Source organism: Dendrobates tinctorius, unplaced genomic scaffold (genome assembly GCF_039654945.1).
Source record: "Dendrobates tinctorius isolate UK_male_01 unplaced genomic scaffold, ASM3965494v1 ptg000044l, whole genome shotgun sequence".
Lineage (NCBI taxonomy): Eukaryota > Metazoa > Chordata > Amphibia > Anura > Dendrobatidae > Dendrobates > Dendrobates tinctorius.
In genome coordinates, this window is record NW_027361712.1 from 24,202,128 (window position 1) to 24,221,958 (window position 19,831).

Sequence of the window (19,831 nt, forward strand, 5' to 3'; positions counted from 1 at the left end):
AGGGGTACGACTAAGCTAGGTTAACATTAGAGCAGAAATTAACTATAGAAAGCATAAATACATACTGGCAAGTCAACCGCAAGGGGACTATAGTGGAGATGTCTTTTCTTGAATGCAGGGTGAGGGGAATGGAGGCTGAGCTACCACAATGCATTGCAAAAGGGGAGGAGAATCAGACAAAAGATATAGAAAATAGAGAATAAGACCATAAACATGACTTTGGCTGCTAGAGGGAGCCAAAGCACTACAGGCCAAATAAAGATTATTAACATTCTGAGGATACAAGTTTTCTATATTCGTACTAATGAATAACCTGCAGCATTATGCAAAACAAATAAATAAAGGTAATAAATTAGATGTTGGAGACAGAACATTACAGTTAGTAAAGCACTATGCCGTCATGGATTAAAATCTTGAGGGATAGCAAGGCACACCTGCTGACATCAGCACTTGTCCATACCTGTTTGATATTCGCCACGCCAATGACCATCTGGATAATCCAAAGGAGTCATGGGAGAAGGCCATGTGGTCAGAGGAGACCAAAATAAAACTTTTTGGTATCAAATGCACTCGTCGTGTTTGGAGGAAGAAGAATGAGTGCAAACCTAAGAACACTGTCTCAACTTGAAGCATGGTGGGGGAAACATCATACGTACTTTGGGGGTGCTTTTCTGAAAAGGAGGCAGAGCGACTACACTGTATTGAAGGGAGGATGGATGGGGTCATGTATCGTGAGATTTTGGCCAACAATATACTTCCCTCAGTAACAGCATCGAAGATAAGACATGACTGCGTCTTCCAGCATGACAATGACCGGAAACACACAGCCAGGGGAACTAAGCAGTGGTTCCATAAGAAGCATTTCAAGGTCCTGGAGTGTGTTAACCATTCTCCATTCCTGAACCCTAGAGAAAATCTTTGGAGGGATCAGAAACTCAATGTTGCCCAGAGACAACCTCGAAACCAGAAAGATCTAGAGAAGATCTGTATGGAGGAGTCGACCAGAATCCCTGCTGCAGTGTGTGCAAACTTGATCAGGAACTACAGGAAACATCTGGCCTCTATAATTGCAAAGGTCTCTGTTCCAAATATTAAGTTCTGTTTTTCTAGTGTATCAAATACTTATTGTATGCAATAAACTGCAAATTAATTAGGTAAAATCATACAATGTGATTTTCTGGATTTTTTTTATAGTTTCTGTCTCTCACAGTTGAAGTGTACCTACGATAAAAATTAAAGTCCTCTCTATTCTTTGTAAGTGGGAAAACGTGCAAAATCGGCGGCGTATCAAATACTTATTTCCCCCACTGTACATTTTCATAATTTAAACCTCTTCTCTTTCTAGAACTTTTGATCCAGTGGGATGATCTTATCAATGACAGCCGTCAGTTTTTTTTATGTACAGTAAGAGAAAATCAGATCAGTGATTTTCATCAGAATTTCATAAGATTTCCATCAGAGGTTCGTCAGTTTCAACAGCTTTTTTTACCTACTGATCAGTCAGTGAAAATGGAAAGCAGACTGATGGCATTTGAATGCTGTCTGCTTTTTCTCACAGACTTTTATTGCCATGTTCGATCTGACACTCAGATCAATATCGAACATGTCTCCGTGAATTTGTATGGACCACAAAAAAATACGGACAAGTAAACAGCACCATAGACTGCAATAGATACAAGTGTTATCCATTAAACAAACAAATACGTTGCACTCATACATGAAAAGATGATTGGTGAATGAGCCCTTAGACTGATGTATTAGATCGGTAGACTAGCCTATTTTAATTATGTACTTACAGACCAGTTTTATAATCTCTATTACATAGAATGAGCCCTTAGACTGATGTATTAGATCGGTAGACTAGCCTAGTTTAATTATGTACTTACAGACCAGTTTTATAATCTCTATTACATAGTTACATAGTAATATAGGTTGAAAAAAGACCTAGGTCCATCAATTTCAACCTTTCTCCACCAATTGTACATTTGGTCACAAATTTTACTATAAGCCACAATGTTATAGTGCATCGAGGAAATCATTAAGCCCTTTTTTAAAAGCTTTTTAAAAGTTATAGTGTCCGCCATTACTACCTCTTGCGGTAGGGCATTCCACAGTCTGACTGCTCTAACTGCAAAAACCCTTTCCTATTAACTGCCGGAATCACCTTTATTTCACCAGTTGTTCTGTCTCCGACATTTAATTCATAATCTTCGATTGTCTGTTTGATAATATTTACAGTGATTACTAGTGAATATGCAGAATGTTCAGTTTTTTCCATAGATTATATTGTTTTCATTGTTTTTGGCTCCCACTAGTGGCCTGAGTCTTAACTGCAGTGTTATTGTGTTATTTTACCTTCACTTTCTGAACCTTTTTTCCCTCCGTCGCAATGCATCCTGGTAGCCTCTGCAAAGCATTATGGTTGGTTCAGCCCCCATTTTCACTCCAGTTCTCCATTTTCCCTCAGCCTGCATCCTGGAAGCATCTCATTTCTCTTCTCCTCTTGTGAGCACATCGCTGGTATGGAATCATGCTTCCTGTATCTAATTTTGGTCCCATATTTAGCCTGCCTAGTTAGTTTTCCCCTGCTCAGCTAGTAGCGCAGATGTAGATTTATAATGTTTATATGTATTCCAATGTACCCCGTACTGACTGAGTGTATATATGTTTGTATTGTAGTTTCACCGCGCCAATATACCACCACGTTCAATAAAGCACAGATTCAACCTACAGTCTCCTTATTGGACCCTCGCTATAGCAGTTTAGCTGCCTGTATAAGCTACATGAATTCTGATTCATTTAGTGAGGACAGAACACCAGTAATGAATGCCTCTTGGTCCTTAGTATGGCCTTTGGTAGGAACAATGCATGCATAAGTCCTTTGTACTGACCACACATACATTTATACATGTAAATGACATCGCTGACGAGGCATCTTTTTTCTAATCTAAACAAGCCCAACTTTTCCAACCTCTCATCGTATGAGAGGCCTTACAGCCCTTTTAATAATCTAGTAATCTAACAGCTTTTCTGGCTGCTGCTTGACATTGAATACTACTGCTCAGCTTACTTGTAACCCAAAAACCAAAGTCCTTATCCTGTTTGGTAATCCCGAGTATTAATTTAATGTATATGCACTGCAGTAATAGGATTACTCTGTCCTAGGTACATTACTCTACATTCATCTACATTAAATCTCATTTTCCAAGTGATTACGCATTCAGTTATCTTGTCCAGATTGTTTTGCAATATTGTAAAAAGTCAAGGTCAGATTTTAATATCCTACATAGTTTGAAGTTGTCAGCAAAGACTGACACTTTACTATCAGTCCTATCTAGTGTTGAGCATTCCGATACCGCAAGTATCGGGTATCGGCCGATACTTGCTGTATCGGAATTCCGATACCGACTTCCGATATTTTTTCAATATCGGAAGTCGGCATCGGAATCGGAAGTTCAGTTGATTGACGGCCTGACGTCATCATGATGCGCGGTGTGTGCGCATCATGATGCGCCGTCATTTCGGGCCTTCCGGGGGTCTCTGCCGGCCTGCCGGGGGGCTGTGCCGGCCTGCCGGGGGGCTGTGTGGACTGCCCGGGGTCTGTACCGGCCTGCCGGGGGGCTGTGCCGGCCTGCCGGTGGTCTGTGCACCCTGTGGGGGTCTGTACCGGCCTGCCGGGGGGCTGTGCCGGCCTGCCGGGGGGCTGTGCTGATGTCCGGGGGTCTGTGCAAGCATCGTCCGATGGGACTACAAGTCCCATCGGGCGATGCCTGCTACCATGACAGTGATTGACACATTAGCCAATGATGGGACAGTAGTAGTCCCATCATCCGGCTAATGTGTTAAATGTTAAAAAAAAAAAAAAAAAAAAAAAATACTACATACATACTACATGCATGCTACATACATACTACATGCTACATACATACTACATACATGCTACATGCATGCTACATACATACTACATACATACTGCATGCTACATACATACTACATACATACTACATACATACTACATGCATGCTACATACATACTACATATATACTACATGCATGCTACATACATACTACATGCTACATACATACTACATATATACTACATACATACTACATACATGCTACATACATACTGCATGCTACATACATACTACATACATACTACATGCATGCTACATACATACTACATGCATGCTACATATATACTACATGCATGCTACATATATACTACATGCATGCTACATACATACTACATGCTACATACATACCACATACATACTACATACATACTACATACTACATATATACTACATGCATGCTACATACATACTACATGCTACATACATACCACATACATACTACATACATACTACATACATACTACATGCTACATACATACTACATATATACTACATGCATGCTACATACATACTACATGCTACATACATACCACATACATACTACATACATACTACATGCTACATACATACTACATATATACTACATGCATGCTACATACATACTACATGCTACATACATACCACATACATACTACATACATACTACATGCTACATACATACTACATATATACTACATGCATGCTACATACATACTACATGCTACATACATACCACATACATACTACATACATGCTACATACATACTACATATATACTACATGCATGCTACATACTACATGCTACATGCATGCTACATACATACTACATACATACTACATGCTACATACATACCACATATATACTACATACATACAATACATTCATACAATACATACATAGACATACAGTACATATAACATAGAGTAACATACTTACCAATACTTGTCACATTGTTCCCCGAAGCCATTGTCTTTTCCGGGATAAATATTAACATAACAAACCACAAAAATACTCACCCACGATCCGAAGCAGTCCACGAGTGTGTCCCACGACGATCTTGGGTAGAGAACTGCAGCATCAGATGATGCTGCCGTTCTCTACGGGCTGCAGGAATCCAATGACGGAAGGTAGGTATCCTTCTGCACTGTATTCCTCCGCCACTTAAAAAAAAAAAGTCCCTAGTCTCACTTTATGCCATTGCTGAGTGGGAATTTCCCACACAGCAATGGCATAAAGTGAGACTAGGGACTTTTTTTTTTTTAAGTGGCGGAGGAATACAGTGCGGAAGGATACCTACCTTCCGTCATTGGATTCCTGCAGCCCGTAGAGAACGGCAGCATCATCTGATGCTGCAGTTCTCTACCCAAGATCGTCGTGGGACACACTCGTGGACTGCTTCGGATCGTGGGTGAGTATTTTTGTGGTTTGTTATGTTAATATTTATCCCGGAAAAGACAATGGCTTCGGGGAACAATGTGACAAGTATTGGTAAGTATGTTACTCTATGTTATATGTACTGTATGTCTATGTATGTATTGTATGAATGTATTGTATGTATGTAGTATATATGTGGTATGTATGTAGCATGTAGTATGTATGTAGTATGTATGTAGCATGTAGTATGTAGCATGCATGTAGTATATATGTAGTATGTATGTAGCATGTAGTATGTATGTAGCATGCATGTAGTATATATGTAGTATGTATGTAGCATATAGTATGTATGTAGCATGCATGTAGTATGTATGTAGCATGCATGTAGTATGTATATGGTATGTATGTAGCATGTAGTATGTATGTAGCATGCATGTAGTATATATGTGTTATGTATGTGGTATGTATGTAGCATGCATGTAGTATGTATGTAGTATGTATGTAGCATGTAGTATGTAGCATGCATGTAGTATATATGTAGTATGTATGTAGCATGTAGTATGTATGTAGCATGCATGTAGTATATATGTAGTATGTATGTAGCATGTAGTATGTATGTAGCATGCATGTAGTATGTATGTAGCATGCATGTAGTATGTATATGGTATGTATGTAGCATGTAGTATGTATGTAGCATGCATGTAGTATATATGTGTTATGTATGTGGTATGTATGTAGCATGCATGTAGTATGTATGTAGTATGTATGTAGTATATATGTAGTATGTATGTAGCATGTAGTATGTATGTAGTATGTATGTAGCATGCATGTAGCATGCAGTATGTATGTAGCATGCATGTAGTATATATGTAGTATGTATGTAGCATGTAGTATGTAGCATGCATGTAGTATATATGTAGTATGTAGCATGTAGTATGTATGTAGCATGCATGTAGTATATATGTGTTATGTATGTAGCATGTAGTATGCATGTAGCATGCATGTAGTATATATGTAGTATATATGTGGTATGTATGTAGCATGCAGTATGTATGTAGCATGCATGTAGTATATATGTAGTATGTATGTTGCATGTAGTATTTATGTAGTATGAATGTGGCATGTATGTAGTATGTAGTATGAATGTAGCATGTATGTAGTATGCATGTTGTATGTATGTAGCATGTAATTTTTTTTTTTTTTTTTTTTTTTTCATTTAACACATTAGCCGGATGATGGGACTACTACTGTCCCATCATTGGCTAATGTGTCAATCACTGTCATGGTAGCAGGCATCGCCCGATGGGACTTGTAGTCCCATCGGACGATGCCTGCACAGACCCCCGGAGCCTGCACAGCCCCCCGGCAGGCCGGCACAGCCCCCCGGCAGGCCGGCACAGCCCCCCGGAGCCTGCACAGCCCCCCGACAGGCCGGCACAGCCCCCCGGCAGGCCGGCACAGCCCCCCCGGAGCCTGCACAGACCACCGGCAGGCCGGCACAGACCACCGGAGCCTGCACAGACCCCCTGGCAGGCCGGCACAGCCCCCCGAAAGGCCCGTACAGACCCCAGAGAGGCTGTACAAGGGCAGGAAAGGGTTTTTCTTATTCCGATACCGGAAGTCCCATAGACTTGAATGGGACTTCCGGTATCGGAATCGGCGATACCGATACTTTTTTTAAAGATCGGCCGATACCATCCGATACGATACTTTGAAGTATCGGACGGTATCGCTCAACTCTAGTCCTATCCTATAGGTCATTAATAAAGAGGTTGGGCAGACCATTCTCCAGACCTGAATCCCATTGAAAACCTCTGGAATGTAATCAAGAGGATGATGGATAGTCACAAGCCATCAAACAAAGAAGAACTGCTTACATTTTTGTGTCAGAAGCAGTGTGAAATACTGGTGGAAAGCATGCCAAGACGCATGAAAGCTGTTTTTAAAAATCAAGGTTATTCCACAAAATATTGATTTCTGAACTCTTCCTGAGTTAAAGCATTAGTATTGTTGCTTCTAAATGATTATCAACGTGTTTTCTTTGCATTATTTGAGGTCTGCAAGCACTGCATTTTTTGTTATTTTGACCATTTCTCATTTTCTGAAATTAAATACAAAATTTATTGCTTGGAAATTCGGAGACATGTTGTCAGAAGTTTGTAGACTAAAAGAACAATTTACATTTTACTCAAAAATATACCTATAAAGAGAAAAATCAGACAAACTGAACATTTGAAAGTGGTCTCTTATTTTTTTTGCCAGAGCTGTAGTTTCTCCAAGTACTTGCTTCTGTAGCTTCAGTATAAGGCTGTTATGTGGTACAGTATCAAATACCTTTGCAAAGTCCAGATAAATCATATCAGCCGCATTACCTACATCCTGATTTGCACTTACCAACTCATAGAAGCCCCACATGTTGGTTAGACACAACCTATCTTTCATGAATCTGTGCTGGTTGTCATTAAAGTGGTTTGAAAAACCATTATATTGTAATCCGAACGCTGCTAACTTATTCTTCTTCTTCTTATTATTATTATTATTAAGTTGATTTCCGCAATTAATACAGCCCGAACCGCTACACGCACAGACTCCGTTGAGGTGTCGTTTCGAAGCCAGCGCCCATGAGAGGTGTGCTAAGTATTTTTCGTGTCGATCAGATTTGTAGTTTTTGCGCAATTTGCGTTCGAAATTTTTTTTTCCCGTCATTGGAATGCACTGTCTCCAATGCATTTGAATGGGGAAATGGCAAAACGTGCCCTGAGGCGATTGAAATGGCAGTTGAGCTCATTGATATGCGCAGGCAGACCCAGTTACTATGCCAACGCCTACGAACTTCACTTGAACCCCAGCACAGAGCCTCTGCCACATAATATCAGCTCTTAAAGCGAAACCCACAGCACAAATGCAAATCTAGCTTCATCACATGACACATGCCCCTGAGAGAGAATGTGCGCCAAAGTGTATTTAGAAGCCCAGTGAGCCAAACTGGCTCTTAAAGGGCCGAAGTGCAAAAGTGACTGTTAAAGGGCCGGCGCACCGAAATGAGTCTTAAAGGGCCAACACGCCAAATCGAAAGCTGAGTGACCACAGGCTCCAAATGGGAGGCTGATCGACCCCCCGGCCTCCAAATCGGAGGCTGAGCCACCCCGGCCTCCAAATTGGAGGTTGAGCCACCCCAGACTCCAAATCGGAGGCTGATTGACCCCGGCCTTCAAATCGGAGGCTGATTGACCCCGGCCTCCAAATCGGAGGCTGAGCCACCCCGGCCTCCAAATCGGAGGCTGAGCCACCCCGGCCTCCAAATCGGAGGCTGAGCCACCCCGGCCTCCAAATCGGAGGCTGAGCCACCCCGGCCTCCAAAACGGAGGCTGAGCCACCCCGACCTCCAAATCGGAGGCTGAGCCACCCCGGCCTTCAAATCGGATGCTGAGCGACCCCGGCCTCCAAATCGGAGGCTGAGCCACCCGGCCTCCAAATCGGAGGCTGAGCCACCCCGGCCTCCAAATCGGAGGCTGAGCCACCCCGGCCTCCAAATCGGAGGCTGAGCCACCCCGGCCTCCAAATCGGAGGCTGAGCCACCCCGGCCTCCAAATCGGAGGCTGAGCCACCCCGGCCTCCAAATCGGAGGCTGATCGACCCCGGCCTCCAAATCGGAGGCTGATCCACCCCGGCCTCCAAATCGGAGGCTGAGCCACCCCGGCCTCCAAATCGGAGGCTGAGCCACCCCGGCCTCCAAATCGGAGGCTGAGCCACCCCGGCCTCCAAATCGGAGGCTGAGCCACCCCTGCCTCCAAATGGGAGGCTGATCGACCCCGGCCTCCAAATCGGAGGCTGATTGACCCCGGCCTCCAAATGGGAGGCTGATCGACCCCGGCCTCCAAATGGGAGGCTGATCGACCCCGGCCTCCAAATGGGAGGCTGAGCCACCCCGGCCTCCAAATGGGAGGCTGAGACACCCCGGCCTCCAAATGGGAGGCTGAGCCACCCCGGCCTCCAAATGGGAGGCTGATCGACCCCGGCCTCCAAATCGGAGGCTGATCGACCCCGGCCTCCAAATCGGAGGCTGATCGACCCCGGCCTCCAAATCGGAGGCTGAGCCACCCCGGCCTCCAAATCGGAGGCTGAGCCACCCCGGCCTCCAAATCGGAGGCTGAGCCACCCCGGCTTTCAAATCGGATGCTGAGCGACCCCGGCCTCCAAATCGGAGGCTGATCGACCCCGGCCTCCAAATCGGAGGCTGAGCCACCCCGGCCTCCAAATCGGAGGCTGAGCCACCCCGGCCACCAAATCGGAGGCTGAGCCACCCCGGCCTCCAAATCGGAGGCTGAGCCACCCCGGCCTCCAAATCGGAGGCTGATCGACCCCGGCCTCCAAATGGGAGGCTGATCGACCCCGGCCTCCAAATGGGAGGCTGATCGACCCCGGCCTCCAAATGGGAGGCTGATCGACCCCGGCCTCCAAATGGGAGGCTGATCGACCCCGGCCTCCAAATGGGAGGCTGAGCCACCCCGGCCTCCAAATGGGAGGCTGAGCCACCCCGGCCTCCAAATCGGAGGCTGATCGAACCCGGCCTCCAAATCGGAGGCTGATCAACCCCGGCCTCCAAATCGGAGGCTGATCGACCCCGGCCTCCAAATCGGAGGCTGATCGACCCCGGCCTCCAAATCTGAGGCTGAGCCACCCCGGCCTCCAAATCGGAGGCTGAGCCACCCCGGCCTCCAAATCGGAGGCTGAGCCACCCCGGCCTCCAAATCGGAGGCTGAGCCACCCCGGCCTCCAAATCGGAGGCTGATCGACCCCGGCCTCCAAATCGGAGGCTGAGCCACCCCGGCCTCCAAATCGGAGGCTCTTTGACCTCGGCCTCCAAATCGGAAGCTCATCGACCCCGGCCTCCAAATCTTACCCAGAGTGGCCCCGCCCACCAAATCTTACCGAGTGGCTCCGCCCACCAAATCGGACCCAGAGAGGCCCTGCCCACCAAACTGGACCCTGAGGGGCCCCGCCCACCAAATCGGACCCTGTGGGGCCCCGCCCACTAAATCGGACCCAGAGTGGTCCCACCAACCAAATCGGACCCAGAGTGGCCCCGCCGACCAAATCGGACCCAGAGGGTCTCCGCCCACAAAATCAGACCCTAAGGGGCCCAACCCACCAAATCTGACCCTGAGGGGCCCCAACCACAAAATCGGACCCTGATTGGTCCCAACCACAAAATCAGACCCTGAGGGGCCCCGGCCACAAAATCGGACCCTGAGGGGCCCCGGCCACAAAATCGGACCCTGAGGGGCCCTGGCCACAAAATCGGACCCTGAGGGGCCCAACCCACATAATCGGACCCTGAGGGGCCACGGCCAGAAAATCGGACCCTGAGGGGATCCGGCCACAAAATCAGACCCTGAGGGGCCCCGGCCACAAAATCGGACCCTGAGGGGCCCCACTCACAAAATCGGAACCTGAGGGGCCCCACCCACAAAATCGAACCCTGAGGGGCCACACCCACAAAATCGGAGCCTGAGAGATCCCCGCCAACAATTCAAGCCCTGAGGAGCCCAGGCCAAGGAATCAGATCCTGAGGGGCCCCACCCACCAAATCAGACCCTGAGGCCAAAGTGGCCTCTGAGAGGCACTCACAGTTAAAACGGATCCTGAGTTGAAAGTCTTGCAGGGGCAGCAGGCAAGTCTCTCTTAAAGGGGCAGCCCGGGCACCATTTCAAACCACTATCTGTACTTCCTTCAGGAAATACACATCTAGTTTATTATGTTATTCTCTGCAATATATTCCTACAGGTCATCTCTCATGATGCACTCAAAAACTTTGCACACTACTTATGTCAGACTTACTGGACGGTAGTTACCTGGATCCACCTTCTTACCTTTCTTAAATTTCGGAACCAAGTGAGCCATTCTCCAATCCCGTGGCACCACCCCTGTTACTAGAGAATCTAAGTATATGAGGTACAGCGGTCTGTCAATTGCTGAGGTCAATTCAATCCATGTCTGTGGATGAATGCCATCTGGGTCAGGAAATTTGGCAATGTTTAATTTATTCAGATGCAGGAATACTTCTATTTGTTTAATACTAGTGATATTAGGTGGTGAACCTTCATTTTTGCCTTGATGAAAGATCCCTGAAACAGACAGTTCAATAGTGAACATGGATGAAAAGGGCCTGTTTAACATCTCATCCTTTTCTTTGTCCTCTATAATTATCTTGTTATTATCGTTTTTTAAGGGGCCGATATCTGTTTTTTTTCTTTATGGCATTAACGTATTTATAAATTTTTGGGTGATTTATTTTAATGTCACTGGTGATTTGTTTCCCTGTAGATACCGTATATACTCGTGTATACGCTGAGATTTTCAGCCCATTTTTTGGGGCTGAAAGTCCCCCTCTCGGCTTATACACGAGTCATATACCTGGGGGTTGACGGGGGAGGGGGAGCGGGGGTGTCAGATCATACTTACCCCCCTGGCGCGGTCTCTGCAGCAGGTCTCTGCAGCCCCCCACTTCTCCACGGTCTCCTTTCCTACCTTCAGTGGACACAAGGTACTGCTCATTAAAGTCATGAATATGCGCATATTCATGAGCGTAATGAGCGGTATCATGTGACCGCTGAAGGCAGGAAGGGAGACCGTGGAGAAGCGGGGCTGCAGAGAACGGTCTAGGAGGGTGTAAGTATAGCGATATTCACCTGTCTGGGGTCCATCGCTGCTCACCGCTGTCTGCTGTGACCTGTGTCAGTGACGTTTAGGCAGCAGAGGGCGCGGTGACGTGGTTAGTGCACACTGCGCCCTCTGCTGGCTGAACAGTCACTGACACAGGAAGGGCAGACAGCGGTGAGCAGCGATGGACCCCGGACAGATGAATATCTCTGGGGCCGGGTCCTGAGCAGGAGAGGTGAATATGGCTTTTTTTTTGCAGCAGCATATGGGGGCATAATATATCTTATGGGGGCAGCATATGGGGGCATATTCTATGGAGCAGCATATGGGGGCATATTCTATGGAGCAGCATATGGGGGCATAATCTATGGAGCAGCATATGGGGGCATAATCTATGGAGCAGCATATGGGGGCATATTCTATGGAGCAGCATATGAAGGCATATTCTATGGAGCAGCATATGAAGGCATATTCTATGGAGCAGCATATGAAGGCATATTCTATGGAGCAGCATATGAAGGCATAATCTATGGAGCATCTTATGGGGGCATAATCTATGGAGCATCTTATGGGGGCATAATCTATGGAGCATCTTATGGGGGCATAATCTATGGAGCATCTTATGGGGGAATAATCTATGGAGCATCTTATGGGGGAATAATCTATGGAGCATCTTATGGGGCCATAACCTTTATGGAGCATTATATGGAGCATATTATTCTATGGAGCATCTTATGGGGGCATTATTAACCTTTGTGCAGCATTATATGGGGTGTATTTTGTATGGAGCATCTTATGGGGCCATCATGAACTGTATGGAGCATTATATGGGGCTCCTGATTCAATATGGATATTCAAAAACATTTAACCTACTGATGTCTCAATTCTACTTTTATTGTTATCTATTTCTATTTTTGAAATTTACTAGTAGCTGCTGCATTTTCTACCCTAGGCTTACACGCGATTCAATAAGTTTTCCCATTTTTTGCGGCAAAATTAGGGGGTCGGCTTATACACGAGTATATACGGTAACTTTGTTAGCTTGATTTAAAAAATCAACCCTAAAAAAGATCCCAACCCTAGCCATAACACTAACCACAACAATAAACCCTAACACAACTCTAAACCTAATCCCAACCCTAACCGTAACTCCAACCATAACCCCAACCCTATCACTAGCTATAGCCCCAACCCTAACCATATCCCATTCCAAACCCTAGCCCCATCCCTAACCCTAGCCCAACCTTAATGGAAATAAATACTTTTTTTATTTTATTATTTTTACTTAACTATGGGGGTGATAAAAGGGGGTTTGATTTAAATTTTTTATTTTGATTACTGTGATATGGTCTATCGCAGTGATCAAAATGAACCAATAGGAAAAATTTCCTATTGTTGCCGGGTGCTGGCTGGCAGATCTCGGCGGAAGAAGACGCCGATGGGACAGGACTGGGGGATGCAGGAGGGTCCAGGGAGGTACTGTGGGGTTCGTGAGACCCCATTTCTCTCTCCTCTGATGTGCTAGATCATATCAGAGGAGAAAGAAATTAAATGAGAAATCAGATTTTTTTTGCGGTCGCCGTTATTCCTTGAATAACAGCAACCGCAAAAAAAAGGGGGCGCTGAGGAATAAGTACCCTTAACTGCCACTGTTAAATGCAGTATCGGCAGTAATTAAGGGCTTAAATGTACAGTATCAGATAGTTACTTTTAGATTGCTTTGTAAACCCCCAAACACCAGACCACATTTATTTTACAAATATAGTTAGCCACACCACATTTTCTAAACAATGTTTTAAAGTGTGTGATGAGGTTATAAAAAGTGTTAAAACCCTTAAAGGAGTTGTCCGGTTTCAGTAGAGAAGTTTACAGTCACTGTATGTGAATTGTGATAGTATGCGGTGGGCTAACTAGTACAATTCCCCTGTACTCCCTATGTGGGTGGGCAGCCCGCATAACCGCATATATGTAGTTTGCATAACTGTGGCCTCATGCCAACTACTCTCAGCTGGTTCCTCTCAATTCTTTTCTATTGAGAGAACATGGTTGAGACTAGTCGACATGTGACCACAAGAATGCAAATCGCATACATATGGTCACATGACCACCCACCAGCACAGAGAAGACAGGGAAATTTTAACAGCATGCTGATACTATTCAGCAGTTTGCAGTCACATACAGTTCTTTTCTGAGACCAAACAATATCATTAAAAAATGTGGCACATTCCATGTGCACCAGATTTCTGCCTTGATTTGAGACAGAATTTTTTTTACATTTCTTATTTAGATCTTTATACTTCTGAAATACCATGTCTGTATTCTCAGCCTTCAAGATTTTTAATGTGATTTGTTTTTTTATCTTATTTATCTTTGTATTTTTATTACTTGACATTTAATTACTAGAGGGCAAAAGTTTTCTACAGGATTCTAGTAGCATTTCCTTAAAATATTTATGTTTGGTATCCCCAGCTACCATGAAATGGTCCCAGTCTACTCGTGTTGAAATCAGCTTTCTTAACCCCTTCCTGACATCTGACGTACTATCCCATCCATGGGCCCCAGGCCCCTATGCCCATGGATGGGATAGTACATCACAGCGATCAGCGGCGCTCACGGGGGGAGCGCCGCTGATCATGGCCGGGTGTCAGCTGATTATCACAGCTGACACCCGGCACTATGTGTCATGGGCGGTCATGGACCGCCCCCAACACATTAACCCATGGCACACTGCGATCAAACACAGTGATCGCAGTGTACTGGGGTTTAGGGAAGCATCGGCAGGGAGGGGGCTCCCTCCGTGCTTCCCTGAGACCCCCGCAGCAGCACGATGTGCAGTGATGCTGCGGGGGCCTCTTTTCCTGCAGGTCTACGGATCCAATATGGCGTGGACCTTCAGGGGCCTGCAGGGAGCCGGGTTCCTCAGTGCCTGCAAAGCGCAGGCATGAGGAAGCCTTCTGCAGTGCCTGTGTAAGATCGCTGATCTGTCACAGCGATCTGTGGTGTCAGATCAGCGATCTCACACATGACAGTGATGTCCCCCCTGGGACAGTGTAATAAAGTTAAAAAAAAGTGTAAATATAATTTATAAAAAAATCACTAAATAAATTAAAAAAAAATATTCCCTAATAAATTCATTTTTTGGAAATAGAAAAAAACAAAACAATAAAAGTACACATATTTAGTATCACCGCGTCCATAACAACCCGCCCGATAAAACTGTCCCATTAGTTAACCCCTTTAGCGAACCACTTAAAATAAAAATCAAAGCAAAAAAATAATGCTTTATTATCATACCACCGAACAAAAAGTGCAATAACGCGCAATCAAAAAGACGGATATAAATAACCATAGTACCACTGAAAACGTCATCTTGTCCCGCAAAAAATTAGCTGCTATACAGAATCATCAGCAAAAATATGAAAAAGTTATAGCTTGCAGAATAAAGCGATGCAAAAATAATTATTTTTTATATAAAATCGTTTTCATTGCATAAAAGCGCCAAAACATAAAAAAGACATAAATGAGGCATTGTTGTAATCATACTGACCCAAAGAATAAAACTGCCTTATCAATTTTACCGCACGCGGAACGGTGTAAACGTACCCTCCAAAAGAAATTCTTGAAATGCTGGTTTTTCTTCATTCTGCGTCCCAAAAACTGGAAAAAAAGCGATCAAAAAATGTCACATGCCCGAAAATGGTACCAATAAAAACTTCAACTCGTCCCGCAAAAAATAAGACCTCACATGACTCGGTAGGTCAAAATATGGAAAAATTATAGCTCTCAAAATGTGGTGATGCAGTTAGGGAAAAATAATAAAATAAAAAAAATGCATTTATTTCCATTTTCCCATTAGGGTTAGGGCTAGGGTTAGGGCTGAGATTAGGGTTAGGGGTGTGTTGGGGTTAGGGTTGGAGTTAGACTTGGGGAGTTTCCACTGTTTGGGCACATCAGGTGCTCTCCAAACGCAACATGGCATCTGATCTCAATTCCAGCCAATTATGCGTTGAAAAAGTCAAATGGTGCTCCTTCCCTTCCAACCTCTGCCATGCGCCCAAACAGTGATTTACCCCCACATATGGGGTATCCGCCTAGTCAGGACAAATTGCAAAACAACTTTTGGGGTCCAATTTCTCCTGTTACCCTTAGGAAAATAAAAATTTCGGGGCAAAAATATCATTTATGTGGAAAAAAATATGATTTTTTTATTTTCGCGCCCGAGCGTTATAAACTTCTGTGAAGTACTTGGGGGTTCAAAGTGCTCACCACACATCTAGATAAGTTCTGTGGGGGGTCTAGCTTCCAAAATGGGGTCACTTGTGGGGAATTTCAACAGTTTAGGCACATCAGAGGCTCTCCAAACACGACATGACACTCGCAGACCATTCCATCAAAGTCTGCATTCCAAAACGTCACTACCTCTCTTCCGAGCCCTGACGTGCCCAAACAGTAGTTTTCTCCAACATATCGGGTGTCAGCGTACTCAGGACAAATTGGACAACAACTTTTGTCATCCAATTTCTCCTGTTACCCTTGGGAAAATAAAAAAATGGGGACTAAAAGATCATGTTTGTGGAAAAGAAATTATTTTTTTATTTTCATGCCCGGGCATTATAAACTTCTGTGAAGCACTGGGGGGTTCAAGGTGCTCACCACACATCTAGATAAGTTCCTTATGGGGTCTAGTTTCCAAAATGGGGTCACTTGTGGGGGGTTTCCACTGTTTAGTTACATCAGGGGCTCTCCAAAGGCAACATGACACCCGCAGACCATTCCATCAAAGTCTGCATTCTAAAAGTTACTACTTCCCTCCCGAGCCCCGACGTGTGCCCATACAGTAGTTTTCTCCCACATATGGGCCATCAGCGTACTCAGGACAAGTTGGACAACAACTTTTGGCATCCAATTTCTCCTGTTACCCTTGGGAAAATAAAAAATTTGGGACTAAAAGATCATGTTTGTGGAAAAATTATTTTTTTATTTTCATGCCCAGGCGTTATAAACTTCTGTGAAGCCCTTGGAGATTCAAAGTGCTTACCACACATCTAGATAATTTCCTTGGGGGGACTAGTTTCCAAAATGGTATCATTTGTGGGGGGTTTCCACTGTTTTAGAATCATAGAATCGTAGAGTTGGAAGGGACCTCCTGGGCCATCTGGTCCAACCCCCTGCTCAAAGCAGGATTCGCTAAATCATCCCAGTCAGATGTCTGTCCAGCCTCTGTTTGAAGACTTCCATTGAAGGAGAACTCACCACTTCTCGTGGCAGCCTGTTCCACTCATTGATCACTCTAACTGTCAAAAAGTTTTTTCTAATATCTAATCTGTGTCTCTTCCCATTCAGTTTCATCCCATTGCTTCTAGTCCTTCCTTGTGCAAATGAGAATAAAGTTGATCCTTCTACAATGTGACAGCCCTTTAGATATTTGTAGACAGCTATTAAGTCTCCTCTCAGTCTTCTCTTTTGCAAACTAAACATTCCCAAATCCTGCAACCTTTCCTCATAAGACAGGGTTTGCAGACCGGTCACCATTCTGGTCACTCTTTTCTGAACTTGCTCCAGTTTGTTGATGTCTTTTTTAAAATGTGGTGCCCAAAACTGGACACAATATTCCAGATGAGGTCTGACCAAAGAGGAGTAGAGGGAAATAATGACTTCACGTGATCTAGACTGTATGCTTCTGTTAATACATCCTAGAATTGCATTTGCCTTTTTTGCTGCTGCATCACACTGTTGACTCATATTCAATCTGTGATCTATTAGTATACCCAAGTCTTTTTCACATGTGCTGTCACTTAGCCCTATTCCTCCCATTCTATATATGCTTTTTTCATTTTTATTGCCCAGATGTAGTACTTTGCATTTCTCCCTGTTAAAAACCATTCTGTTAGTTGCTGCCCACTTCTCCAGTTTATTTAAATCTTTTTGAATCCTCTCTCTCTCTTCTCTAGTATTAGCTATCCCTCCTAGCTTTGTGTCATCAGCAAATTTAATCAGTTTACCCTCAATTCCTTCATCTAAATCGTTGATAAAGATGTTGAACAATACAGGGCCCAGGACAGAGCCCTGTGGTACCCCACTTGAGACATTCTTCCAACTGGATGTGCAGCCATTTACGACCACTCTTTGGGTCCGATCACTAAGCCAGTTATGAATCCACCTAACAGTTGCCTTGTCCATTCCATACTTAGTCATTTTTTCAATAAGGATTGTATGAGAGACTTTGTCAAATGCTTTGCTGAAGTCAAGATATACTATATCTACAGCATTTCCTTGATCCACCCAATCAGTGATACCGTCATAGAAGGAAATTAAGTTAGTCTGACATGACTTATTAGTTAGAAACCCATGCTGACTCTGTTTAATCACTTCATTCTTATCCAGGTATTGACATACATGTTGTTTAATAATTTGTTCAAAGATCTTTCCTGGTATAGAAGTCAGACTCACCGGCCTATAGTTGCCTGGGTCCACCTTCTTCCCCTTTTTGAAGATAGGAACAACATTTGCTCTTCTCCAGTCTTCTGGCACTTCTCCTGTTCTCCAAGAATTTTCAAAGATTATGGAGAGGGGTTCAAAAATTTCTTCTGCTATCTCCTTCAGTACTCTGGGGTGTAATTCATCTGGACCTGGAGACTTGAATTCATTTAGGTTAACTAAGTGTTTCCTCACTATCTTTCTGTTTATAGATATCCTGGATTCTTCTATTCCCTTAATAGGACAGTGAATAACAGTTGATGTTGCATTTCCTTTCTGAGAGAAAACAGATGCAAAATAGGAATTTAAAAGTTCAGCCTTCTCAACATCCTGTCTTTCCATTTCATCATTTTCATCCTGTAAAAATCCTATAGCATCTTTGACTTTTCTTTTACTTTTGACATATCCCCAAAATCCTTTATTATTGCTTTTGACATCTCTTGCAAGCCTCAGTTCATTTTCAGCTTTAGCTAATCTGAATTGTGCCCTGCAGGTTCTGCAGACAGCATTATATTCTTCTTTAGATATGCCTCCCTCTTTCCATTTTATAAACATTTTTTTCTTCCTTTTTAGCATGTGTTTAAGTTCTGTGTTCATCCATCCTGGTTTCCTTAAATGCTTCCTATTCTTCCCTCTTTTCGGAATTGTTAACAACTGTGCTTTGAGAATTTCATTTTTCAAGATTTCCCATCCTTCCTGGACATTTTTGTCTTTAAGGATATCCAGCCATTGGATCCCTCCAATTCTCTTTCTGAATCCCTTAAAATCTGCCTTTCTGAAATCTAACCTTGACGTCTGAGTCTTCACAGGTCTTCCACCTCTAGTTGTCCAAAATTCTAAAATAGCATGGTCGCTACCTCCTAGGGTCCCAGCCACTTTTACCTCCTCAACCATTTCCTCCCTGTTTATAAGGATTAGATCCAAGGTAGCAGTTCCCCTTGTTTTCTCCCTTACCTTTTGGAAGATAAAGTTGTCAGCAAGAGAGGATAAGAATTTCCTTGACCTGTTAGTTTTGCCTGAGAGAGATTCCCAACAAATGTCTGGATAGTTGAAATCTCCCATGACAACTATGTCATATTTTTTGGAGAACTTGGCCATCTGATGCATAAAGAGTTCATCTATATCTTCGGCTTGCACAGGCGGCCTGTAGTAAATGCCTACAATGGTGTCCTTTCCATTGTTCTGTCCTTGTATTCTTACCCAAACAGTTTCCACAGAACTCCCAGTCTCTGAAGCTTCAATCTCTGTGCAGATATACGCGTTTCGAACATACAATGCGACACCCCCTCCTCGTTTATCAAGTCTGTTTCTTGCAAATAAGTTGTATCCTTCTAGTCTTGTATTCCAATCATGTGTATTGTCCCACCAAGTTTCAGTGATTCCAATTACATCATATTTCTTTTCCTGTGTTAGTAGTTCC

At 44.1% G+C, this 19,831-nt stretch overlaps 1 gene segment (V, D, J or C); it reads right to left on the minus strand.

Moving 5' to 3' along the window:
• The window catches only part of LOC141089201 (immunoglobulin heavy constant mu-like), a 130,871-nt gene that overhangs the window by 102,701 nt on the left and 8,339 nt on the right, over positions 1-19,831 (minus strand). Inside the window, 2 exon segments of the C gene segment in view lie at positions 2,121-2,218; positions 11,113-11,399. Of these exon segments, the coding sequence occupies positions 2,121-2,218; positions 11,113-11,399 (385 nt within the window).